Source organism: Hippocampus bargibanti, linkage group LG07, assembly GCF_051943395.1.
Source record: "Hippocampus bargibanti isolate YZ-2025 linkage group LG07, ASM5194339v1, whole genome shotgun sequence".
NCBI classification, from domain to species: Eukaryota; Metazoa; Chordata; class Actinopteri; order Syngnathiformes; family Syngnathidae; genus Hippocampus; species Hippocampus bargibanti.
In genome coordinates, this window is record NC_142740.1 from 21352579 (window position 1) to 21379551 (window position 26973).

Sequence of the window (26973 nt, forward strand, 5' to 3'; positions counted from 1 at the left end):
TTTGAACCGGTCTTGATGTTGGAGCTCAACAATTGCACACTTGATTGGACGTAGGAATGAGGGGTATCTAGTCGGGACAAATACAAATCATTGCAAAGGTGTTAAGTGTAGGGGTTTATAATAGGTTTTCAAAATAAGGTTTTGAATTAGTATTTCAGTTTCAAAGTAGGGCTTTGAAATTCGGTTCGAATTTCAAAGTAGTGTGAGGGCATAATTTGACTCTTTCCTCCCAATGTTGCGATTCGGCATGGTTTGGGCAACTTCCATCCATTTTCAACACTGCTTTATCCTCGTAATGCTGGAGCCTATCCTCGCCGTCTTCGTGCAGGGGACACCCGGATTGGCTACCAGCCAATCGCAGGGCACACTGAGACAAATAACAGTCACTCTCATACTCACACATAGGAGCAATTTCAAGCGTTCAATCCGCCTGCCATGCATGTTTTTGGAATGTGGGAGGAAACCGGAGGACCTAAAGAAACCCCACGCCGGCCCGGGGGGAACGTGACACCGGTGTGCGAACCATTCGGCACCAGGCCGGTTTGAGCAACTTTTTATTAACTTGATCAAAAAAGGTATCTTCTGTTTCCTGAATGTACACTAGGCGGCAGTGTTGTGATAAACTACTTTGGTGGTGAAAAATGGAGATGACTTCTGTCATGGCGACGAGTGGTATAAATTACTGTCCTGGTCTTAATCGCCTCTTTAGAAAAGAGTGTTTGGCTCAATACTTTTAATTGTAGTTGTGAAAATCTTATAGCACCTGTTAATTATGAATGTCTATTATGACATGTTTTTAGAATGTCTATTATGACATGTTTTTAGCTCATATAAAACGTAGTTGACAAACTTAACATAGTTTTTTTTTCTGAAAAGATTATTTCATTACATATTTCATTGGGGACACGGAAGATAATCAAAGAGTAACGTTCAGTTGTTTTAGTCTTTCAATTCCTACGGCACTTAGGTAATGCTAGGTTTCTTCAATGCCCATTAGGGTGTAGGACCGGAATACCGGAAGTGGACTGTCATTCCAGCCTGTGTCCTTTAGCTAACGAGACAGGCCAGGGTGTATCTGTGGAGAGATGCATTGGGCAATGTTTTATGTGTGACTTTTCAATGCATCTGTGTCATCTCGCTTGTAACAACAGCACCATGTTGCGCGTTGGAAGTAAAGTTACGTGGTAAGTTTACATTTACTCATGGAACGATCAATACTTCAACATAACATTAGCCAGTCGTATACGATGAGATGAAAAAAGACACGCCTCACTCGTTTGGCTGGTTGTCTTACAAAAAGCATTGTTTCTGACTACATTTCTGAATACATATTTACGCACTTATAGTTGTTCAAATATATGTAAATGCTTTTTAAAGCAATATGTAAAATATCATGAATTAGACCGCGAGCTGGCCTTTCTCTGTGTATGCTGTCGTTAGCCTAGTCAGACTACCGGCTTGCTTGATAAAGGCGGATGATTGTACTTTTAAGAAGGCTCTACGAAATAAAATATATTATTATTAAGATAGTCGTGGAAATGTATATTTCACTTGAGTAAATGACGTTTCAATGCATAACCTTGATCACAATTCACATCATATGTCGTGAATCGGTTGTGTTTTTGTGTCGGCACTCACTACCGGTCAAACTTTCTGGTACACTTTCCCATTAAACGGCATGACAGTAGGCTGAATGATTCAATTGCAAAAACTGAAAACATCGGTCATAACAAAAGAATGATATATGACTAAAAATGAATTTCAATTTATTTGTTTTTTTCGTTTAAACTATGATTGGGTTGTTGGGAATATTATGGCAAACTATATATGTCCCTCTTGGGAACATAATATTAAAAACAGCAGACAGATAATTCTATCACTGATCCTGAGATGTATAGCTTTATTTAAAATACAGTAAAGTCTCGTTATAACAATATTCAAGGGAGTCCGAAAAATATCGATATAACCGGGACTATCGATATATCCGACCCTGTTTGCATGTAATTTTCTCCGTGCGTGCATAGAAATAGTATCGATATAACGAGACTTTACTGTATTAAGGAAAGCCTCACTTCACAATCCTATCCTAAAATGTAAATGTGTTAAAAGCAGCCCACGTTTCTTCTTTCCCCACTGTTTTCACACATTTCGTGATTTGTGTTCAATGTACACAATAGTACCATAAAATACAGAATTATTTAAATAGTGCTTTAGTGTATTTATTATGCAACAGTGGGACGTTTAGAAGGCCCACCAGACTTAGATATTTCTTTTTATCCATTTCCATCAGTTTTATGAGTATAACCCCTAGCTCTACGTCTGTGTAAGCTCTCAGTCGTACAGGAGTGGTCCATCGATGAGAAGGTTTCTTCAGCCGTCATCTGTACAAAAGTGAAGGTTTCGGACGTTTTGCCTCCTATCCAAGAGGCTTCGTCAGCGAACTAAAGTCTGACTGGTCGTATCGGCCCTCAAACCCCTAGCTCATTTATCATCTTTATACATTTAATTCCAGTTATTCCATAGTCTAGTCAAACATTGATTAAAGACTGAAATGGTGCGTAGTTTTATGTTTTTTTGTATTTATTAATTGTTCTTTATTAAAATGTTTACTTGGTCCATATTAGAGGTATTCACAGCAAGGTATCTCAAGCCTAATTTTCAACTCTACCGGTATATTGTGCAACACTAGTAAAAACCTGATACTGCATGTTTACGGTGGCTTTGAATCACGTTGCATTGTTCTGTTATGTTAGCATGGCGTGCAGGAGTCTGGTCCCCACCAGGACAGGGGTGAAATTCCGCATACCACTTCAGAAGCTACACCCTTGGTACCGTGCTATCCACAACCGTTATGGAAACACCAACTCTCAGCGTCCACCTCATCGCACAGCGGCCCGCTATTTCACCTCCATGTCTCGGTTGCCCGTGCGGCCACCAAAGCCGCCACCCAGATCGGGGGGGCTTAGCTACCAACAGAAGCGTAACTTCTGGGTGGCCCGACTTGCTGCGAGGTTGTTGAAGCTGCGATACATTCTGCTTGGCAGCGCTGTAGGAGGAGGATACACGGCTAAGAAGGTATGTATTTGGTCTGTGTATCTGTATCTGTGTAATCCACCTCTTATCTCTACTTCTCATCCACATCCTGATTGTAATTTATAGTTGTGGTCCCCAACTTTTTTAATGCCACAGACCAGTCCAAACAAGTACATGCCTCTTTGTAGATCGACAACCATTTGTTGATGTTGGGGAGCAGGCAATGGTGGCGTGGGGGGTTGTCGGAAGGTTGCAAGGGCATTTAATTGCACTCACCATCATGCCTTTACTTTTTTCCTTGTATATGATCATGAATCGGAAGACAATGCCATTGTTGCTTTTGCACAGCGCAATAGCAGCAGCTCAACTGTTAATGCTGCTTGCCCAGCCGATGCTTCCACCTTTATAATTTCTACATTATCATGAGAGTGCTACTTCAAGTTCAAGTGATGCAACAGGGTTGTTGTGTTGCCTGTTTTTGATAACATACATTGATTAATTCAACACTTCTGAGTGAAAATGTCACAAAAGATAGTAAGAAACTTCTGTCAAAGTCGCTTCATCTTCAAAACAAATTGTGCTCTGCTGGCCCACAGCCCAGCTGCCATGCAAAATGCCCTTGATACCATGTCCTCCGTCTACCGATCACTCGGTCTCGTGATCAATGTAACCAAAACGGAGGTCATGGCAAAAGAGAGTTCTCCAACCCCAGCGTTCACCCTCAGTGGCACACCCCTCAAGGTTGTCCAACAATTCAGCTACCTCGGCAGCATTCTAACACCCTCCTGTCTAATTGATGATGACGTCCAGGCCCGCATCCATCAAGCCTCCAAAGCTTTTGGCAGATTGCGTACTCGTGTGTTCGAAAACAACCACTTAAGAACTCCAACAAAAGTCGCAGTCTACCAAGCAGTGTGTGTGTCCACGCTGCTATATGGCGCAGAAGCCTGGACCATCTATCGACGCCATGTGAGACGCCTTGATGCATTCCACATCAGGTGCCTCCAACGAATCCTTGGCATCACCTGGCAGGATCGTGTTCCACACACCGACATCCTTCAACGCACTGCCTCCACCAGTATTGAGGCCATACTGGCAAAGAGGCAACTTCGGTGGGTTGGACATGTCATCCGGATGCCTAGCTGCCGCTTGCCTCGACAGGTGCTTTATGGACAACTCTTGTCAGCGAAGAGGAAGCCTGGTGGTCCTAAGCTGCGATACAAAGACCAGCTTAAACAGACTCTAAAGAACTGCAACATCAAGCCCAGCGATCTGGAGTCTGCTGCAGCGAACAGGCCACTGTGGCGCTCCTTATGCCACGAAGGGGTGACACAACTTGAAGACAAGCGCACCCAGAGGAGGATCGTGCGGCACGAGCAAAGACACCTTTGTGCTGCTTCAGTACCGTCTCGCCAGCCCGGTCCTGGCCTCACATGTCCTGAATGTGGCAGGATTTGTGGCTCCAGAATCGGGCTTCATAGTCACCTACAGTGGCATCGCCGCCAGCGCCAATAACCACTGTCCAATACCCCACAAAGCAATGGAAGCGACGTCATCCTCGACTTCGATGGACTGCCAAGAGAGAGAGAGACTATGAATTCATGTAGACTTTTACTTGCAATCCTGAGCAGGGAAGGAAATTATGTGATTGACTGCTGTCACATTTTCACAGCATCTGATTGAATAAATACGTTCACACACGCATGCACACAGACAGACACACGCACACAGATTTTGTAATGGAGACAGTTGGTCAACAGCCAAATGTGTGTATGTGACAAACGGGGCAAGTCCAAACAAACACAAACATGCATCAGTCTTGCGTCAACGTCATTGTTTTCCACTGCTTTGAAGCTACCGCTGTTCGCTAATGCCAATCTGCCTACCCAAGAAAACACAATGCAAATTATTTTTCTTTTCACAACCTGCCCCCATTTTATAAATGTCATGGACATTTTTTCTCTGTCCCCAAGCCACTCAGTATTTGTCTGCAACCTACATTGAGTAATCAATGTACTTGATGCCTTACAGAAATTGTGGACCTCTACCGCAGACGCTTATCATTAAAGCTAAGATTATTGTTCTATGTTTTAGTACAGGGGTACCTTTTTGACTGAGGGAGCCATAATAGTAAAATATTTAGAAATGTTTTTCAATGAGAGCCACACACACGCAAGCGCATACACACACGCACATGCGGCCACTTTTCAACAAAATGTCAGAATGTATTATTTAAAATAACTGTGATAGTACTCACTGTTACCATGAATGGTTTTCCGTTCCTCATGATTGGTAAAAATGAAGCCAAACGAGCGGAATGAAAGTCAACTTGCCGGGTCCATAGGCGAAGTAACTGCTAGCTAGACTGCACATGGCTCATTAGCTTCCACACTTGCTTTGTGCTGCCTCTCACAGTCGTATATTGATGCTAACGTTAGCATGGGGCTTGTCATAGTGCCACTGAAATTCGACTGTTTCATCGATTGTGTTGTTTCATTGCAAATTAGAATCAGAACCTTTTCTCTCCACAAAGGCGAATCCTCCGGTGCTTTCAAGCTTAAGTGTCCTTTTTTTTAATGTATTTTATTTTATTTATTTTTTTACTTGTCGGGCTTATAAAGGGGCGTTTACCTGTTTCAACATGAAGGCCAGTATTATCAATCAAAATTGCGCTTTCCGCCAACTACAGCCCCAACAGGAAATGAACGGCGAAAAAGCGAGAATATGTATACAGTTTTATCGGCGAGCCTTATGCAATCATCAAAACAGCCATATATGGCTCGTGAGCCATAGGTTCCCGACCCCTGTTTTAGTATGACGCTTGCTCACCTGTGTCGGCGTACTTACAGACCTATGACGAGTGGAAGGACATGCTGCCGGATTTTAGTGAATACAACTGGGTCATTCCTGACTTTGTGTGGGAACTCGGCGAGCAAATAGATCTGGGTAAGTGTTTCCATTGTTGTGCCCTGGGCAGTGGCTCCAAACCTTTTTTGTATTGTGTACCCCTGAATCATTTTGTCGTTGCAAATGTGTATTATAGAATGGTGCTCTTTTTCTATTACTGTAAGTCATTTTTAAAAAGGCATATACATTTTAATTATCATTAGAAAACAGTTAACTACATAATAATATTTGTACTGCGACCCACTGTAGCTATTATACTTTAATTTAATTATTTTTTCTGAGATTTGAGACAATGGAGCTGACATACATGTGGTTTTAGTGCAGTTGTGCCGCGGGGAAATAAGTTGTCAAACACAATGACCATTTTATGAACAGACTGATAAAATGACAGAGATTACCTCCCCTGATCGTGGTTGTGAAGCACTGCACTTGTGTGGAAGGCAAAAACAAACGTGGGTATATAATGTTACAGTAAAATGCATTGATGACAACATTATGCTTGCATTTCATTGAATTGCATTCTAAATTGTCAATGTTCTTGTCCTCAGAGAAACTGTCCAAAGCTCTACCGGAAATGGAAGAAATAGCCAAACTACTGCCTGACTTTGACAAAATAGGAGAGCATTTCACTCTCATCAAAAGTCTCCTGTCCTCTGGTGAGACATACACATACATCCTCCGAAAAAGGCACACAAAAGTTGATGGTTGAATACCTTTTTGGGGGGTGGGGGTGAGGGTGTTTTCACTGGTATGCCCCTTGCTTTGACCATCTTAGTGGTGATGATTTGTACGGATTGCATCATGTGTTGAGTGATAGTTCTCGTTTTTGTAATCCAAATGTGGATACAAGGCCGTGTTGATTATTTAATTGCAGCTTCAGTGTATTTGTTCACCAGTGTCTCCACGTTTGTTTTTTTGTTTTTTTCTGGCCTATTGCTTCTTGTTTTCAACACCGCCGCCAAATCTCGCTTCCAAACAAACTGTTGATGTGTGATTGGTCCACCTCACCTAGTGGTCCCGCTTGGAGAAAATCAGCGGGCTTGGAACAAGATGGATTCTCCAGGATTTGTGCAGTTACAAATACTATACCGCTAGCAGACTTTTAATGTGAAATTTCCTCGAGCAAGCAAACGCAATGTGGGAACAGCTTGTGGGGGCATGCGGCAGCACTAGCTATACTTACACCTTGAAGTATGCTTTGTGCTTTCCAAAGCCAATAAAACATTTATAGTACAGTGGTACCTCGGTTCTCGAACGCCTCACAGTTCGAACAAGTCGGTGTTCAAACAAAATATTCGAGATATTTTTGCTTCGGTGTTCGAACATCAATCGGTGTTTGAACGCCAATACGACACGTGAGTGCGTACGCGAGGGTGGGGAGCTGAACGGCGCACGGGTGTATCGCTCTCTCTGTGACCAACTGTTGTCGTGTGCAGGCATGCAACGTTTGCCTTGTGTTGCCTGTTTAACACTACGAGGACTCCACTTTCTCAGCGGGTTTCAAAACTCTGAACTACACTTTTGAGTCAGGGTGTAGTCCGAAGCAGGCTTCTGATTGGCCGCCGGTGCAGAGTATGCAAATTGCCAAACGAACGTTCGAAGACGTGAAAAATTATGACACATAATGTTTGTTAAATCCTCTCGCAAATTGCCAAACGAACGTTCGTTTGGCAATTTGCATACTCGGCACCGGCAGCCAATCAGAAGCATTCTTCGGACTACATCCTGACTCAAAAGTGTATTTCAGAGTTTTGAAACCCGCTGAGAAAGTGGAGTCAACGTGGCTCGTAGCGATTTGTTAGCCGCTTCCTACGCCAAAAACATGAGGGTGCAAAATGACGCAGTCCCGGAAGATGACATAAATTTACGGGATGCAGGGAAAATACCTCGGACCGGATACACTCGTGCATCGAAGGAAGAGTCCAGGTACGGTGGCGAGTTGAGTCAATCATCTGGCACTGGCGAGGTGATCGCGAACCGTATAAATGCCCCGTGTCTGTGATTAGAGAATGACAGCGGGTGGAGAACCGCCGGGAGAGGCAGTCACCCCGCCCCCTGTCAACTCGCAAGTGACAGGAGCAAAGAGGTGGTTTCGGTGTTCGAAAAAAAGCACTTTTCAAACACGGTCATGGAACAAATTGTGGTCGAGAACCGAGGTACCACTGTAATAAGAATACAGTGTTTAAGACTGCATGCATGTTTTGATTCAAGTAAATGACGCAACTTCATTTTTAAAGCATGTTTTGTTTTGCACATCATTTCAGTGTTTCCCTGCATTGACCATCATCCCTCTACTTCTGTCTTCATCATTATTTTCTGATGTTGTTCCTCCTTTCCTCTGCCCCCCCAGCCCCCCTGTCCTCCTCCACATTATTCGCAGGTGTGAGTTTGGGTAGTGAAGTCAAAGGAGCTTCTGGTCTGCTTCTGTTAGGTGTGTACACCAAAACTCAAAAAGTGCGCCCCACTTCCCTATTTTCTTTCTACTGTTTTATTTTTTCTTTCACCAGCATTTTGTGTGGTTTGGTCCACTTGGGAAGGCATTGCCTTGCTTAAATGTTGGCCTCCATTTCGGTACGATCAGCAGTCAATACGGGTTCTTAATTTAATATGCAGTGTTTTTGTTTCACTGCGCTTGGTATAACTGTTGAATGTTCAAAGTCGCAAGCATTCCTTTGAAGTTGCTTGGAACCATTTAGTTCACACAAGTTGAAATTCAATTCCCATTGAACATGTATGACATGTCTTTATTTCGTTAAAATGTCTTCAATACCAACTTTTCCAATATATTTTTTTTACTTTTGCAGTGTATTTATGTCTCCTTTGACTTCCACCCTCTCTATTTATGATCTTTGTTGCATTTTAAATTGCACAATCTAATTCCACTTTTAGTTAATGCTCTGTTGTTTGCAAAATTCTCACACTTTACTGAGGTGACACACCTTTGCAATGAGTCAATAACAGAAACGGAATATTGTATAATTGTCTCTTAATCAATACATATGAGTTGCTTTAATCATTTTATGATTATTATTATTGTTGTTGCATTTAGAGTTGGTCACCTCTGTTGCATCAAGCTGTAGTCAAATCTCTTGGTATGATGCAATGGAGTTCAACACAACTGTGAAGGATGGTCTCACTAAAACGTACAATGTTCTTAAACGATTAACTATCAGCCAGTGTGCAGTCATATAATAGTATGATTGTATTTGATGTCATCGGATACAAATTCCCAAACTGTATCGACCTCAACTATTTAAGATGTTTCATAATATATATAGGACATCCTTTATTAGATATTTTATTGCAAGATGGTCCACACATTTGACGTTCTTCAAAGGACATCATCGCCTGATGACTGTCTATATAAGCACTAAATATTTTGGACGCATAATAAATGCTGCTTCTCTGTTAGAATCTTCAGGAGAGCCGTCATTAAAAGCGACTGATGCTTCTACAGCAGCCTCACAAGAGGACAAGCACTACAAAAAGGTACGTTCACCCTCCAGCCTCACACATCTCCCTCCCTCTTAGCTCTTCTTATTCACCAAATGTGTGGTGAAAAAAATCTAGTCACAATCACTGTTTATTTTGGCTACAAACATGCATAACAGTTAGCAGTACCTATGCTTGTCTGTTACTGTAAAGTGTCCTTGAGAGGCGCTTAAAATGTAATGTATTATTATTATTATTATTATTTAATATTGAGCCGATTCTTTACTTACAGACAGTGTAGGTGTAGGTGTTGTTATTATTATTATTATTATTATATTATTATATTATATTTATATTATATTATATTATATTATATTATATTATATTATATTATATTAGGCGGCCCGGTAGTCGAGTGGTTAGCACACCGGCTTCACAGTGCAGAGGTCGCCGGTTCGCGTCCCGGTCCGGCCTCCCTGTGTGGAGTTTGCATGTTCTCCCCGGGCCCGTGTGGGTTTTCTCCGGGTCCTCCGGTTTCCTCCCACACTCCAAAAACATGCAGGCAGATTGACCACTCCAAATTGTCCCTAGGTGTGAGTGTGAGAGTGACTGTTGTTCGTCTTTGTGTGCCCTGCGATTGGCTGGCAACCAATTCAGGGTGTCCCCCGCCTCATGCCCGAAGACAGCTGAGATAGGCTCCAGCACCCCCCGCGATCCTAATGAGGAATGAGCGGTACGGAAAATGGATGGATGGATATATTATATTATATTATATTATATTATATTATATTATATTATATTATATTATATTATATTATATTATATTATTAGTATAGATGCAAAATTATCATGCATTCTTTTTTTTTTTTGCTTCCTACCAAATTTCACATTTTTAAAAACCTGAGACCTCACACATTGTGTTGACATTACCCAATAGGGACTCATTCTACAGTGAACTAAAGTCAGAAAATCTGTGCAACTTTCTAGCTATGCAGATTCTCCCAATGACTGCCATTTACACACTTATGAAAGTGTCCAAAACACATGGTGGCGAAGTCATTGACTGCTTCTTCTTGGATGTATCAAATGTTGTCTCTCGCCACCTGAGGATGAAACATAATTTTGCATATTTTGAGTCCCCTTTCTGAGGGGTGATAGTGTACCCCAATATTAATTTATGAGCAAAGGGGACAAGTTATGCAGCAGAAACCTTCACGTTATTGGCATTACCAAAAATACAGGCAACCTACCGTGCATATAACAGGAGTACAAAATACTCATTGCTGGATTTTGTTGACATTTTCAGGGATAAATGTTAATTTTGTTTGGGAGCAGCTCCTTTCATGGTTTAGTTGGTGTATATGAATCCCAAAGGGAATGTTTTGAATGATGCATTGGTGAGCATTTGGAAAATTTATTGTTAACGTTTGTATTTAATGGGCCATGCTCCTTTCGGGAGGAAACAGCAATGCACAACCCATGAAAATGAACAACAAAAGAAGTGATCTCTAGTATTTTTACAGGTTTAGAAAGATTGACATCTTTAGAAGATGTCAGTGGATGGGGAAGACTGGTGAGAGTTTATTAAAAAAAAGTATTAATTCGATATGATCACATATGGCAAAATGTTGGGTCTTCGGTTTAATATTCAATGTTTTACATGAGATGAATTGAACTAGTTTGAAGAACACATTGTCACAAGCACTCGGTTACCATTGTATTGTTGTTATATATCTGTGGCCAGGAAGTTAATTTTTTTATTATTTTATTATTTACTGGTTTGTTTATTTTCCGGTATTTATTTATTTTTAATACGAATGTCCAAGTATGTTTATTTTGATTTAGTTACTCACTGTAGGACAGTGGTCGGAACCTTATTGACTAAGAGAGCCGCCATAAAAGTAAAGTATTTAGAAATGATTTTCAGTGAGAGCCACAACACGCGAGCGCGCACACAGACGCACGCACACAGACGCACGCACACAGACGTACTCACCATTAACATGAATGTTTTTCAGTTCCTTATGATTGGTAAAAATCCAGCCAAACGATCGGAATGAAAGTCAACTTGCCGGGCGGGTCCATACGCAGAGTTACTGCTAGCTAGCCTGCACATGGCTCATTAGCTTCCACACTTGCTATTCAACATACTTCTCACAAAAGTATATTGATGCTAACGTTAACATGGGGCTTGTAAAAATGTCACTGACATTCGACTGTTTCATCGATGGTATTGTTTCATTGCAAATTAGAATCAGAACCTTTTCTCTCCACAAAGGCGAATCCTCCGGTGCATTCAAGCTGAAGCGTACTTTGTTTTTACTCATTGGGCTCATTTAAAGGGGCGTTTACCTGTTTCAACTGACGGTCAGTATCATCCAATCAAAATTGCTCTTTCCGCCAACCTAGGTCAGTGTCATCCAATCAAAATTGTGCTTTCCGCCAACTGCAGCCCCAACAGAAAATGAACAGAAAAAAGCAAGAATATGTATTTTGATTTATCGGCGAGCCATATGCAATCATCAAAAGAGCCATATAACTTTGCTGCTGTGAAATGTAAATTTCTCCACTGTGAGACTAATAAAGGCATATCCAATCCAATCCAATCCAATATAAGGCTCGCGAGCCATAGGTTCCTGACCCCTACTGTAGGATTTTGACTCGTGTACGTATTCTAGTTACTTCCCCACTGGGGGAACAGAACCCTATTGCAAACGAAGGACCCTCCAAAATTGTACTCACTGCAGTATTTGCTTATACATTCTGCAGAGTTGTGCCTTCATGTGTCAGCTATCTTTGGTCATCCCATCTTCTTTGCACCACCCCTCCCCCTTTCCCTTCTATGCACTGAGATAGTGTCCCAGTGCACAAAGTAACAATGGAAGTGTCCAAACAGTCAAATTGAGCCATTGAAGCTGTGTGCCCCAGGATGTTTGTCCATGTTGTGATGATAGTAGTAAGTAGTAAGAAAAACCTTTGACAGTGTTGCAACTCGTCTATTATGGTGAATATTGAAAACCATAATGGAGAAAAGGATGATGCCACTTCTTGAGAGGTGCTGATTGTGGTTCTGATATTCGTCACCTCTCCTGCCTTCAGTTTTGCAAAGTTTTATCTTAGACTTTGTGTTGTACTGATGATGGTGGCAAGATAACCAAAGCTGAATCCTTGACTGAATAATGATTTACCAGCAGGAACAGCAAAAGAACCAACACGGTGTGCTGTATGTCAGCCCTATGTTGCGATATAGCAATGGCCTCATGGGTTGGTTGCTGTTTGTGCTGCTCCTGCCTATCTCTCACTATGACGTACGCCGGCAGAGTCTGCTTGGCGAGCTCATTCTTATTCAGCAGCAGATCCAACGCCATGAGGAGGACGTCCGGCGGGCAGCTGCTGCCAATTATGCGCGCCCCCCACCGTCAGAGCCTGCTCCCACTCCGTCTCCGAACCCCAGCCCCCCTCATCACACTCACAAGGTGAAGGTCCCACAGTGCCTAAAGCCACCCTATCCCCTAAAAAAAAAGAAAGGGTTCACAGCTAATCTTGTTCCGATGGTGGACTACATTCTTCGATGGAAAGCATAATTGTGGAATAGATTTACATTGTCAAAATCTCCAGCTCAAAATCAGGAGGCTGTTTCCCAAATGTGGATGAAAATTTAAACAATGAATACCCGGTACTGGCAAGCTGCCAATATGGGTGTATCTCAAAGACGCAGCATGACATTGTAATAGAAACACATGTCCTCCCAAAAACACTAAGAAACAGATAAAACAAATATTCACAATATCTGTAAAATTTAATTGAATATGGCCAAAATATATTTCATTGGAGGTGGATCAATTGGTAAATAAACATCATGTATTATTATTATTATTATTATTATTATTATTATTATTATCAGAGATGGTAACATCTTTTTCTTATCTTTTTGACTTCGTTGATCATCAGTCTATGCTTTCCATTGTTTTTCCTCCTAAGAAAGCTGCCAATGTCCCACCTATATTTTGTCAGGCTACAGTATAGTGTGCAGGTAGCTTGTTGGCAAGCCACATGTGGACCTTCATTGTCTGGTCTCAGATTCCACTCATCCTCCACAATTGCGCTCCTTTTTCTGTTGGGGCTGATGTGGTAAAGAATGGAAAACCTTTGCATGGTGTGAGCGATATCTTTTGAAACTTCTGTGGTACAGTAAAGGAGTGTGCAAGATTATTGTTTCTAAATCCGATTGTTTTATAGTTTTTAACATTCCAACAATCTACTGCTGTTAGTGCATTTCATAAAGACTTACCAGACTTTTGATTGCTTGCTTGTCTTCATGCTTTTCATGAGAAATCTTATTTACTTCTGTGAGCTGTCTCTCATTTGTTGTCGGTGATTCTTGAAAAATAATTGCTGCACATGTGCAAGATATGTGAATGATATTTGACTGCATAGTTACATTTAAAATTGCCTGTGTATGTGCTTATCATCTCTATCAATTCAAGAGCTTGTGTCATTTGTTGTGAACTCTTGTTTTGCATCATCTTAGGTGAAAGACACAAAACAGCAGAATAAGGACTGCATACCTGTTTTTCCCCTCACGGTCTATTCTTCATTATACACTTAAATTACTCTTTTTACCAATCAATTTTTATATTCGTGTAACAAAGGGTTGTGTGGGAAATGGTCAAATTCCATACTTGAGCAAATTCATGCAACAAAGAAACATTCACTCAATTTGTCACTGTGACTTGACCCCCCCTCTCCTTCTTCTTTGATTATTAGTCCTCCGATAAAGAAAAGGTAGATCAGCTCCAGGAGGACCTGCTTCGTACCCAGGTAGACTCTCATTTAAACACAGACTACTCTGTTTCAGATTTGGTGTGTATATATATATATATATATATATATATATATATATATATATATATATATATATATGTGCGCTGTGTATATATAAACACTGAGTGGTGTGAATGAATGTCAAGGGACCTGGCTGACTCCGGTTGTGTCCTGTCCTCGCTTCCATTCATAGCTTAAGTATCAACGCATGTTGGAGAGACTGGAGAAAGAGAACAAGGAGTTGAGGAAAGTGGTTCTTCAAAAAGACGATAAAGGGATTCACCAAAGGAAAGTTAAGGTTGTTTGCACTAAACCACACTGTTTCAGAGCTACCTATTTTTGAAGTCTTTTCTATCCTTTTCAAAACCTAAGAAGGGGTAATTGGTAGTTCAACGGATGTCTCCTCTTGTTTTTGTAGAAATCCCTGATTGATCTGTATTCTGAAGTTCTGGACATTCTGTCTGACTATGATGCCAACTACAACACACAAGACCATTTACCCAGGGTAAGATGCACTCATTTGCTAAAAGTCATTACTGATGGAGTGATGATAAGATGGCCAGTTGTCATAGTTTATTTTAAATTCAGAGTTAAATTCAGAGTGTTCAGAAGCAAATTTCCACATTGTGGGACGAATAAAGGTTTTCTGATTCTGAATATTTGTATGTCATTCGAAAAACATGGAAATCTGACCAAATTCTATCTTCTGTTTCTTGCATTTGTATTTTATTGCAGGTTTAATTTTTAATATTTAAGAACCAGTCCGAGTTTTCTGTCGTATCCAAACTAAGGGTGTATTCTTTTTCCAAACATTTCTTCTCCCACTGTTACTTTTTATGAAGGTGGTTGTCGTGGGCGATCAGAGTGCTGGTAAGACAAGCGTTCTGGAGATGATTGCACAGGCCAGGATTTTTCCCAGAGGCTCTGGAGAGATGATGACACGTTCTCCTGTTAAGGTGCATTTGCGCCAGAGTGAAAGTAGTTTGTTGTGATATATGTTTGTTTCTTGTTTAAATAAATGGAGATATAGGGTAATATATCCTAAAACCTTATGAATGACGTCAATACATGCATTTGGAAATACATTGATAGAATCTGGGCGTAAGAGTATGTTCACGCAAGTGTGCAAATTTGTAGTTTTGATAGATTTCACAGCATGCCTTTTTTATGCAGGTGACACTCAGTGAAGGCCCCCACCACGTGGCTTTGTTCAAGGACAGTGGCCGTGAGTTTGACCTGACAAAGGAGGAAGATGTAAGATACAAAACGGCCTTTTCTGTCCATCTGTTGCGTATACACACAGACAAGTGCACTTTTTTATGCTCTACAGCTGGCTGCTCTGAGGCACGAGATTGAGCTGAGGATGAGAAAGAGTGTGAAAGAAGGACAAACTGTCAGCTGTGAGGTTTGTTAATTTTTCATTCGAACTGAAAGCATAGAATAATTTTTGTTTATGTGACATCCAAATGTTTTGTTTCATGGTGAATTTGATTGTATATTAAATTTACAGACAATATCCTTGAGTGTCAAAGGCCCAGGAATCCAGAGAATGGTCCTTGTTGATTTACCTGGTGTCATCAGTGTGAGTAGAGCTCTCTGCAGTTTTCTTTTTCTTATTCTGTACACCACTTATCCTCATTAGGATCTCGGGCGAGCAGAATCCTATTTTAGCCAGCTTTGGGCGGGAGTTAGGGTACAACCTCGAATTAGTCTACAGCCAGTCACGGGCCTTTTAGACATTCATTCATGCTCAGTCATGCTTTATTCTCCATTTTATTTGTTTTTATTGCTATATAATCTTCCACTTGCCTAAACTTTCAATTTGGTCTGTAGCTCTTTTTAGTAATTCATGAAACAACTCGTGAATTAGATTTTAAGTACATACTACAATACTTGAATATTTTTTTTCTATATTCTTTCCAGACGGTGACAGCAGGCATGGCCTCAGACACTAAGGAGACCATCTTTAGTATTAGCAAGGCCTACATGCAGAACCCCAATGCTATCATCCTTTGCATTCAGGGTGAGCTGGGATCTTGCATCCTCAATCAAAATGACTATATTGAAGCTAGTAGGTTGAGAAGCATTAAAATCCTTTTGCCTATGCATCTTCATCCAGATGGCAGCGTCGATGCTGAGCGAAGCATTGTAACAGATCTGGTTAGTCAAATGGACCCCCACGGGAAAAGGACCATCTTTGTGCTGACCAAAGTGGACTTGGCTGAGAAGAACCTGGCCAGTCCGAGCAGAGTAAAGACTGATTTTAAGTCATTACAAATATATGTGAAAAAGATATGCTTAAAGCTTATAAGTATTTGGTCAGGAAATAGAAGCCATAAATTGCTCCTTCACAAGAGGGCGCCCATCCAAATTTTAATATGATGCACGTTGATTGCTGTAGTGGGCATAAAAACAAAAAAACCACTCTCTTCCTGATTTCAGATCCAACAGATTGTTGAAGGCAAACTCTTCCCCATGAAGGCTCTGGGATACTTTGCTGTCGTAACAGGGAAAGGTAATTCACATTAAGGCACACATCATTTGAATCAATATCATCAGATTTTGCCAATCTGGTATTCTATTTCTCCTTGATTTGTTTTGAGTGTTATTTTGTAATTGAATTTAGTAATGACTGAATCTCCTGCTGCCGATCCATGTATAGGAAGCAGTGGTGAGAGCATTGACTCAATTAAAGACTATGAGGAAGACTTTTTCCAGAACTCCAGATTGTTGCGGTAAGTGCAAACAGTGCTTTCCATTTGTATATTGAATATAAGGTTAAATACAGTGTCTTTTGGCAATGCGCTTTGCTTACAATCAATTGTCCTATGTCTCCAGGGACGGCATGTTGAAGGCCCATCAGGTGACCACAAAGAACTTGAGTTTGGCTGTCTCAGACTGCTTCTGGAAAATGGTCAAAGAATCTGTGGAGCAGCAAGCTGATGTCTTTAAAGGTAGGATATCTGTCACTGTTTCAGACTCATGTTTATTTTTTTACAACACAATGAAACGTTAAAGAGGGATTTTAACTGCAGCAACTTTTTGATGATCAAAGGCCTATTTGCAAGGATTTTTAACAACTCTGGTCTTGTAGACCAAATGTTAGTTAATTCATCGGGATTGAACGTAGGTTTTACTAATGCACTGATGAACATTGAGGTCAATGTTCACCCCAGTATTTTCAATCTATTGTTTTGGACAGAGCCAGTAAGACAATTTCTCTTAGCAGGTGCTTTTAGCCGTAGATTCCATATTTTCCTTTGCAGCTCACTTGAATAGCTCACTATGTTAGCTATGCCCTCCTGTGGCAATTAGTTGCAACAACCACAGAAAACCGGACATTTATGGCTGTGCTCCTGCAGTTCTCATCATTGAATATCATTGTGTGCTGCTTCGATCCAAAGCTCAACAATCACACGCATCGGGTCTCCATCCCTGTTCAGAGCCACTGTAGCACCACAATACAGCAATTAGCTTCATATCCAATTTGAATAAGGAGCAAGCACTGGCTGTGTGGCCCGGTATAAAGTTGGAAGTGTTCAAATTAATGAGAACTAAACCATTCACTTTTAAAAAGAGCGTGCAATGGTCCCAATTACTCTTCGCCTTGGGGGGTAAAGTGTGGAAATCATCACCCAATGTTTGTCTATCTGGCACCATGGGCAGTCGTCCGCGTGAAACAGACAGGGTCATGCATGTCATTTTATGTCTATACTAGTTGGATGGCAAATCGCTACTTTGTGTACATTTCAAGCTTCATCATCAAGTCTTGAGCATCTGTAAAATTACACCTTCATACAGACTTTTGGATTTCCTTGCATATCATATTAAGTAATTGTCATCAATTATTAGCTCAGAATTGAATTACTATGTATTTTTTTCTTTTTAGCATCCCGATTTAACCTGGAGACAGAGTGGAAAAACAACTACCCTCGTTTGAGAGAACTGGACCGGGTAAGGAAAAGAAACAGAGTACACCTCCAAAATATTACAACTGAGATATAACTTGTTAGCATGAGTACAAGTAAAAGAAACAGTCATGTATTAACTGTCTTGGACTAGAAATAACACATATATGGATAAACCGAATGGATTTGTTGCCTGATATTGGACATGTCTGTTTGCAGAATGAACTCTATGAAAAGGCCAAGAATGAAATCTTGGATGAAGTCATCAGCTTGAGTCAAGTAACCCCACAGCACTGGTAAGATAATTTAAAACTACCCGCAGAACCCAAAACAACATCGGGAATATATGCAACAATGTATTTTATATAATTTTGAATACCAGACAGTTGCCCTATGATGGTATTGCTACCCTGATGACTGGCACTGCCAGTGCTTTACACAATGTTGGTCCGGGTCCCAATTTCTTAAGAACTGTCTATGAATTTAAAGAACACTATGCGAATAGAAGTAATACTCTGGTGGACTAAATTTGGACGTGAAGGGGGGGGGGGGGGTCAATGGAGACCCTTAACTGCTAACAGGGTCATAATAAAACTCTATTGGAATCAACCGTCAAGTGTGATTGACCATGGCTGATATTTTTAGTCAAATGAAAAACACCAATACAAATGACTTAAAGTCTCCCAAAACTACTTCAAAATGATCTGAGAAAGTTTCATTTTCAGAAGGTCCCGCCCCCAAGATGTCTTGCCTTGCTCGAGAATCAGAACAATGGCTTCAGATTCTGAGAAGATGCTTTCTTGTTACTCATCCAGTTATGAATATGATTCAAATAGTTCTGAAGAGGAAAGCATAAATGTTTGCAATCCATTAAAGAAGTCCTTCCGGGTCATTTTGAGGCGTCAGGACTGATTTGTAGTACCCAGAAAATGCAGAAGATGGCGCCCAAGCTCGGTTGGAAATCGGCTGATTTGGTTGCTGGGAATTTGTGTCATTGAATATCAAATATTTGTCTTGGTGCAACACACAACAATTCACCATTGCGTTATTTATGTGTTTTCCTTCAAATTTTGCCATCAACACGGATCAACACGTTTTCAGACCAAACAAAGTACCCAAAATACATTGTGTGTCGCTTTCTCGGTCAGGGGCGTTCCTGACGTGACGTCAGGAATCGTCACCAACTCATAAACAAGACTTCCTGAATATTCAGCGCGAGTCTTAAAACGTAAAATAGCTATATGCGGTGGAGTCATTTGAAGTGATTTTACAAATTATGGACACAACTTGTCCGGAGGCGTCGGTTGTCCTTTAACAGAGCCTTCTTTTCTCAGGTACACTTCATTGACTAATTCCTTATGGTTAAACCACTCTTGGATTCGCGTCAGCACACCGTGACTGTTTTTATAACAATAAAATACATGTACCACAGGCCATAGCTCAGTGTCGTCACCCTTTATATTGACTCTTTTGAATAGCAGATGTTTCATTTGTGTACTGTAACAGGGAAGCCATCCTGCAGAAGAAGCTGTGGGAGCGTGTTTCCACACACGTCATAGAGAACATCTACCTACCTGCTGCACAAACAATGGACTCCGGGACCTTTAACACCACTGTAGACATTAAACTGAAGCAGTGGACTGACAAGCAGCTTCCACACAAAGCTCTTGAGGTAAAAACTTTATATATTGTATGTTGATCCTTCGTTGAGTTATGCTCGGATACCTTTCTGTATACAATACAATGCACACTTAAGAAAAGAATCTGTGATTTAGTGGTTTGATATTTGGATTTTAATGTTAACACTGTAAAAAATATGTTCTGATGTGGAAGGTTACTCAGAGTAATTTCACCTCCAAAATATATTAACCAAATACGTATTGGCAAAAAATGTAATTAAAATAAATAAATAATGAAACTATCGTTGTACTAAGTTCATCCTGTCTACTTGATATCTAATTTAAAACAGATTCTTTACTTACAGACAGTGTAGGTGTTCAAATACCTGACATGTTTCGGCGTATACTTCCACCTTCGTCAGAGTGACACGGATGTTGTTGTGACTCGCCATTTTCAGCTGGTGTTGCTATGAGGGCGTGACCTACCTGTCAGATCTGACAGGCAAGCCACGCCCCCCGCTGTCCGCTTGTCCCTCCATAATACTGCTCCAGGTAGTAGAGAGCACAACAACATCCGTGACACTCTGACGAAGGCGGAAGTATACGCCGAAACATGTCAGGTATTTGAACACCTACTACTGTAAGTAGAAAATTAATGAAACTAGTTGAGTCTACGGGAGCCAAACTACGAGTATGCAATGTTCCATGCTAATCGCTAAATGCAATGCAGTTGTACACTGGATTCAATCCATTGCAGTGAACAACAAACAAGATGTTGAATTGTGAGTTTAATTGTAAGTGGAACGATAAAGAGGACTTGTTTGATTTTGTGGAATTACATTCGTATGTGACGGGCCCAAGCCCGGATAAATACAGAGGGTTGTGTCAGGAAGGGCATCCGACGTAAAAGCTTGGCCAAAACAAACATGCGGATCAAACCTCTAAAGATGGAGGACACTGATTTGCTGTGGCGACCCCTTGAAGGGAAAAGCCGAAAGGAAAAGAAGAAGACATTTGTATGATGCGGTACTGCTCAGTTTGAGAGGGTATGACGCAATGAGTTTGTTAGTGTTGTTTTAGTTCTTTACTTCAGTTTCACTCAACAACACCCATCTTGTTTTAGGTTGCTTGGGAGACCCTGCAGGAGGAATTTGCTCGCTTCATGGCTGAATATAAAGGCAAAGACCAGGATGACATTTTTGACAAGCTGAAGGAGGCCGTGAAGGACGAAAGCATCAAGAGGCACAAGTGGAATGAAAGTGCCATGGATAGCCTGGTAAGCACATTGTTAACATGTTCTGCATAAAGTGAATACAAGGTCATTTACGTCAGCTGACCTTTTGTAATGATACGTCTCACAATGTTCTTGTTGTGGTGTGTATCCATCAGAGGGTGATCCAACACAATGCCCTAGAAGACCGTTCCATCACGGACAAGCCTCAGTGGGATGCGGCAATTCAATTCATGGAACAAACCTTGCAGACACGCCTCAAAGATAGTATGTGCTCTGCTTCATTTAATTAGAAAAGTGGAATTTTCAGGGCGGAAAAAACACTGATGGAATGAGCACCTTAAAAATGTAGTTTGTATTTTACAGCCGAAGCTGTAATCAAAGACATGGTAGGTCCGGGCTGGAAGGAGAGGTGGATGAACTGGAAGAACCGAACATCAGATCAGGTAATGCTTCTGCACTGTTGAGTGGCTCAGTTTTACAGTTAGCTAGGCGTATCGCAATAATTACCAGATCAACTGTTCGTACTTAATCACAAGACTTTTTGAGATAAACTTCAAAATGGGCTGGATTACTATATTGACTTTTAAAAATCAAAAAAATTGTCTCCCTATTTTTTTCCAGACTTATTACATTGTCATGGCATGCGTCATCATCATTCAACCACACAGCTCCTTTCCCTCTCCAAAAATCCATGGTGCAAACAATGTTGAAGCATAGCAAAAGAACGAGTGCTTGAAACAGGGTTGTCAAATGCCAGCAGTTGTCCATTTACATGAAGTTGAGCGATATAAATGGAAGCATTTCAAAATTGTAATGCCACAGTGTCATTTTGAAAACATTTTGGATTCAAGTCAGATAAATGTGGAGTGACTATTAACGTTAGTGAGTTGATATGACAACACAACATCAAACGCAATTTAAAACGCAGCCATCCAATTCAGCTTCTAACAAAAATACGGGGGAATATGAAGGGCCGTCCGTTTCCTGACAGTTTGCAGTTATAATGTGTCACAGACAATGTTGCATTCCTGATAAACAATCCATTTTTGGAGCTTTTGCACCCATAAAATTCAAGGTTGATGATTATTTGCTAAATTTATGAGGTGCAACATATACAGTAAAGTCTCGTTATATCGATATCGGTTATATCGATAGTACCGCTTATTACGATACTATTTTCATTTCCCTTGCACATTTCTAGTCTTTTTATGTATAATTAGTACCGTTTAGTACGATACCCGGTTATTACGATAATCCGGTTATTACGGTGCTCCTTTTCATCCCCCGCCGGCCATTTTTGTTGTTTATATCGATATATCCGTCGCGCCATTGGTCAACTTGGTCACGTGTCTTGTTACGTGAGCTGCCATCGGTCGCGCCATTGGTCGACTTGGTCACATGAGCCGCCATCGGTCGCGCTATTGGTCGACTTGGCCGTGTGACTTTGTCACGTGACACGCCATCGGTCGCGCCATTGGTCAACTTGGTCACGTGTCTTGGTTACGTGTCACGCCATCAGTCGTGCATTGGTCGACTTGGTCAGGTGACTTGGTTACGTGCCCAGCACCCGTGTAGCAGAGCCATTTTCATTTTCAGACGCTAGCTCGTGTGTAGCAGCCGAGATTGAAGTGTTTGTGTTAAAAGGTAAAAATGGGAAGCAGAAGAAGATTGATGACTTTTTTAAATTGTATACATAATACAGTAAGATGTAAGCGTTGCAGTTTCCCTGTTGTGTTATGTACATGCCCACTGTACTGTATATGAATGCAATCGTTTTTTGTCTGCTGAAGCGCGATGATTTTGAAAATTATTAACATTCCATACTGTGTATTAAAGGACAGCCGATGTCACTTTTTATTCAAATGCAAATAAAAATGACTTCACGCCAAGACGTCTTGCATTGCTTGTGAATCCAAACAATGGCTTCAGATTCGGATAATATGCTTTCTTGTTACACATCCAGTTATGAATATGTTTCAAATACACTGTAGTTCTGAAGATTAAAGCATACATGTTTACAATCATTAAAGAATTATATGTGCCATTTTGAGGCAACATTGGGGGAACATCTCTGTAATCTCGTTTCTTATATGGCGCTTGGCTGCCCTCTTTTGGCGGCTTTTGTTTAATGCAGTTCGGCGCAGGATCGGATATATCGATAGTCCCGGTTATATCGATATTTTATCGGACTCCCTTGAATATCGATATAACGAGACTTTACTGTATCTCTCGTCTTTGTAGTGTGTTCAATTAAATACAAGGTTGAACATTAGTTTTTCAAATCATTTTGTTTTGCTTTTCATTGGAATTGGGTTTGTGGTTTCTGAGACAATATATCATCCACCACATAATCTAAATGCTTCACGTCATTCACTTTGCAGCATATCCGAAATGAAACAAAATCTGAGCTTGAGCGCTTGCTGAAGTTGCATGATGAGCACACGGCTTACCTGGCTAATGACGAGGTCACGACAGTCAGGAAAAATCTGGAGGGACGAGCCGTCGAAGTTGACCCAGTCCTTGTGAGATCACGATACCAACATTTTACTGTAATTCTCTCATCATGTTCACTGAGTAATAATACTAACTCGATTTTCACTCTAGATCAAAGACACGTGGCATCAGCTCTTTCGGCGACACTTTTTGCAAAAAGCTCTGTCCCACTGTAACCTGTGCAAAAGGGGATTCTACTACTACCAGAGGCACTTTGTTGACTCTGAGGTAAGAGAAAAGAAGAAGCAGTCCAAGGTTGTCATGATCACTTTAACTTGAGCTGTATTCAAAGTGGGTCTTGCACATTTTCCCAGTTGGAATGCAATGATGTCGTTCTTTTCTGGAGAATTCAGAGGATGCTGGTCATCACAGCCAACACATTACGACAACAGCTCACCAACACTGAAGGTACAGCCCAGTCCAGAAGCCTTGGATGTTGGCCGTTGTTTTTACTTGTTTATTAGTCTTGGATTGGAACTGATTGTTGCAAAATGTAGATGTTAGATGTAAGATATATCATGGGCGCGTCTTGTACTTATTCACTTAACACTCTTTATTCGCCTTAGTGCGCCGACTGGAGAAAAATGTTAAGGAGGTGCTAGAGGACTTTGGAGAAGACATGGAGAAGAAATCGCAGCTCATCACTGGCCGTCGAGTCCAACTTGCCGAGGATCTCAGTAAGACACAATTTTTCACTCATTTGTACATTGTTTTTTTCTGACGGCTGCATAATTGCAGCAATTATAGGAGCTGTCCAAGTGGTCAGTCATTAGGAGCGTATTTTTAAAAAATTATAACTATTTATTTTTTATGCGCAAGATGCTCGAGTTAAAATAACATTAGCCTTTGCCACAAAGATCCTTTATCAGGGCTTGTTTAAAAAAAACCATCAAATTTATTTATTTATTTATTTTAGATGCCTCAAGTCGATACCTCATCTTACAAACGCTTTAGCTCACAAACTTTTTGCCTTACGAACATTAAATTTGCGAGAACATAATCTTGGCTAACGAACTAGTTTTTGGCGGATGAACCAAACCACACAGCGCCACGGTGGCTAGCGGACTAGTTTTCGGCGGATGAACACCAAACCACACGGTCGAACAGTGCCACGGTGGCTGGCGGACTAGTTTTCATCACCCCTTTCTCTGAGTTTATTACGTGGTTTGTTATCGAGTGGAGTACTTTTGCTATTACGGGACCGAAAACAACCCCACCACAGGCTAGTGTTAAGCCGAAGAGGACACAAAAAAAATTATGGTCGAGCAGAAGAAGGAGATCATCAAAAAACACAAACGAAGTATGCGTTTGTGTGACTTAGCGTACCAGTACGCTAAGTCGACCATTGCTACGTGTGGCGAAGGGTGTTTCTGTGTTGTCTAAGACAGTGTTTTTTTTAACCTTTTTTAACTAGGGCACATTTTTTTACATTGGAATTTTTTTGTGGCACACCACGAACCATCTCGCAGGAAGGAGGCAATTGGTGCCTCCAACCTTGCCAACCTTGCCACCAACCAAAACGGTTCAGGTCCGATTAAATGTCTGGCGTATCACCGGCTTGTTGAATGCAATCTTTCCCCTTTGCTTCATTTCACTCTGTTGTTTCATTTCCCTATGTTCATTGAATTATTTCCCTGTAAATCCTCCCAAAATGTGAGTATTATACAGAGTTTGTGTAACACCTTTATCGTCAGCCATATTAGAACAATTTAAGCTCTGAAGCCCGAGCTGGGCCTTCCCTTGTTTTGATGATTCCACAGCCGGCAGCCTACTTTCTGTACACCTCCTAAAGTCCTTTTCATCCATGTGGACAGATGATGATAATCCTGCTCTGATTGGGCCTGTGGTGCCCCGCTCGGATCACTCCCAGTTGTACTCGTGGTGGAGCTCAGTTCACGTTTCATTCTAGCCTACACCTGCTCCTTTGACTTATCGGCATGCCCCCACAAAGTCTCCCTTAATACCTCTATTAGGTGTCGTAATCTGTCCCTAATGCCCCACCACCTTGTCTGAGTGTGTTAACAGAGAATTAAAGGTTGGCAGTTTGAATTGTCTTCCTTCTGATGCAAAGATGAAAGGTGTTGTTTATGGGATGTCTGTTGGCTGTCGGTGTTGCAGTTTGTATGACGTCTGTGTAAGCTCTCAGTCGTACCGGAGTGGTCCATCGATGAGAAGGTTTCTTCAGCCGTCATCTGTACAAAAGTGAAGGTTTCGGACGTTTCGCCTCCTATCCAAGAGGCTTCGTCAGCGAACTGACAGTTTGTATGACACAATTGTTTGGGCTACGTTTCAAAATAGGTGGCATCCGTGTGTGTTCTGTTTAAGCGGTCACCTCGCAGCCAACACAATTATGGAGGCATACAGCTGTCGTGGAAGTGCCATTGGTATTTATGATGATTTGCCAGCAAATTCAACATCAGCTCTTACTGCAGCTATCCCTGTGATATCAAGGTTGCTCATTTTTGACTGATTTTGTCAAAAGACATAATGTAGGTGTCTGAGGTACCTCACCTATTCCTATTAGCTCAAACTAATGACTTACCCTGTAAAATAGATTTGTGATGGCTCCCAATGTGTTCTGATTCTTTGCAGAGAAAGTTCGTGAGATCCAGGAGAAACTTGAAGCCTTCATCGAAGCGCTACACAAGGAGAAATAAAACATGGAGGTAGTGTTTTGGTATATGTAAAATCATGTTTTTTGTAGATGATTCTCTCATGTCTGTTCTTCCTTTCTGCTTCACAGAACTGTTGAGAATGAAAGGCAATGTTTCCTCCACAGAAAAAAAAAGTACTGATCTATAGAATTTGACTGTCATCGGACTGCTGGATGTCACACACGTCAGCCACAGCCCACACGCATCTGCTTTTATTGACTCGCACCTCGATCCTTCCTTGTTCTCGGACATGAATAGAAAGATGGACCTTTTCACTTGGGATGTAATTTTCTTTTCTTTTTGTGGGACCTGTCCCGTTTCAAGAGTGGGACAGGACTTGTCATCATGAAATCTGACGGAATACCACAAACCATGACAACACAGAAGACGGCTGCATGTTTGCTGGCAACATTGTCCCCTTTTGAACATTCATTCTGTTTCGTTGAACTAAAGGTTCAAAGTGTGCTTTCCCCTCTAGCTTGGCTTCATATTGGATCCCCATGTATCATAATGGACAGAATCAATTTTGGATGTGGTCACATTATTATTTAAATAATCATTTCTGCTGGACTGAAATTTAAGAAAGTACTAATTAGTTAATTATGCCCACAAAGTCCATACAATATTCTCTCATGTTGCATAGTGTGTTCATCTGTGTGTGCGCGAATGTGTTCCTGTGTACGCATGCATCATTGCCACATCATGCTTTCATTGTTTTCTCCACATATTCCCCATGTCCCAAAAGATTTTACAAAAATAGTTTACTTTATTTAAATGTTTAGAAACAATTGGTGGGAAATAAAAACCAAAAGGTTTGCGTGTCTGTGTGTAATTTGGACAAATAAACATAAGAATATTGAAATAAAACT

The 26973-nt window shown here is 41.0% G+C and overlaps 1 protein-coding gene across 4 annotated transcripts; it reads left to right on the forward strand.

Moving 5' to 3' along the window:
- The first annotated feature begins 1016 nt into the window (after positions 1–1016).
- On the forward strand, positions 1017–26116 carry opa1 (OPA1 mitochondrial dynamin like GTPase). Of its 4 annotated transcripts, XM_089000000.1 has the most exons (30): positions 1017–1184; positions 2754–3075; positions 5883–5979; positions 6489–6596; positions 8291–8371; positions 9353–9429; positions 12693–12848; positions 14140–14193; positions 14390–14494; positions 14615–14701; positions 15039–15152; positions 15370–15450; positions 15527–15601; positions 15707–15778; positions 16120–16219; positions 16316–16446; positions 16639–16711; positions 16859–16931; positions 17035–17150; positions 18086–18150; positions 18324–18400; positions 19611–19776; positions 20847–20999; positions 21113–21221; positions 21321–21400; positions 23339–23479; positions 23562–23678; positions 23765–23858; positions 24017–24127; positions 26043–26116. In XM_089000000.1, exons 1-30 carry the CDS (start codon positions 1105–1107, stop codon positions 26105–26107), a joined length of 3180 nt encoding a protein of 1059 aa, XP_088856126.1. In that variant the 5' UTR covers positions 1017–1104; the 3' UTR covers positions 26108–26116. The 4 variants fall into 4 exon arrangements, with proteins under 4 accessions (XP_088856126.1, XP_088856128.1, XP_088856127.1 ...); XM_089000002.1 differs by lacking the exon at positions 12693–12848 and having other exon boundaries at positions 1018–1184; XM_089000001.1 differs by lacking the exon at positions 8291–8371 and having other exon boundaries at positions 1018–1184.
- Positions 26117–26973: the final 857 nt, after the last annotated feature.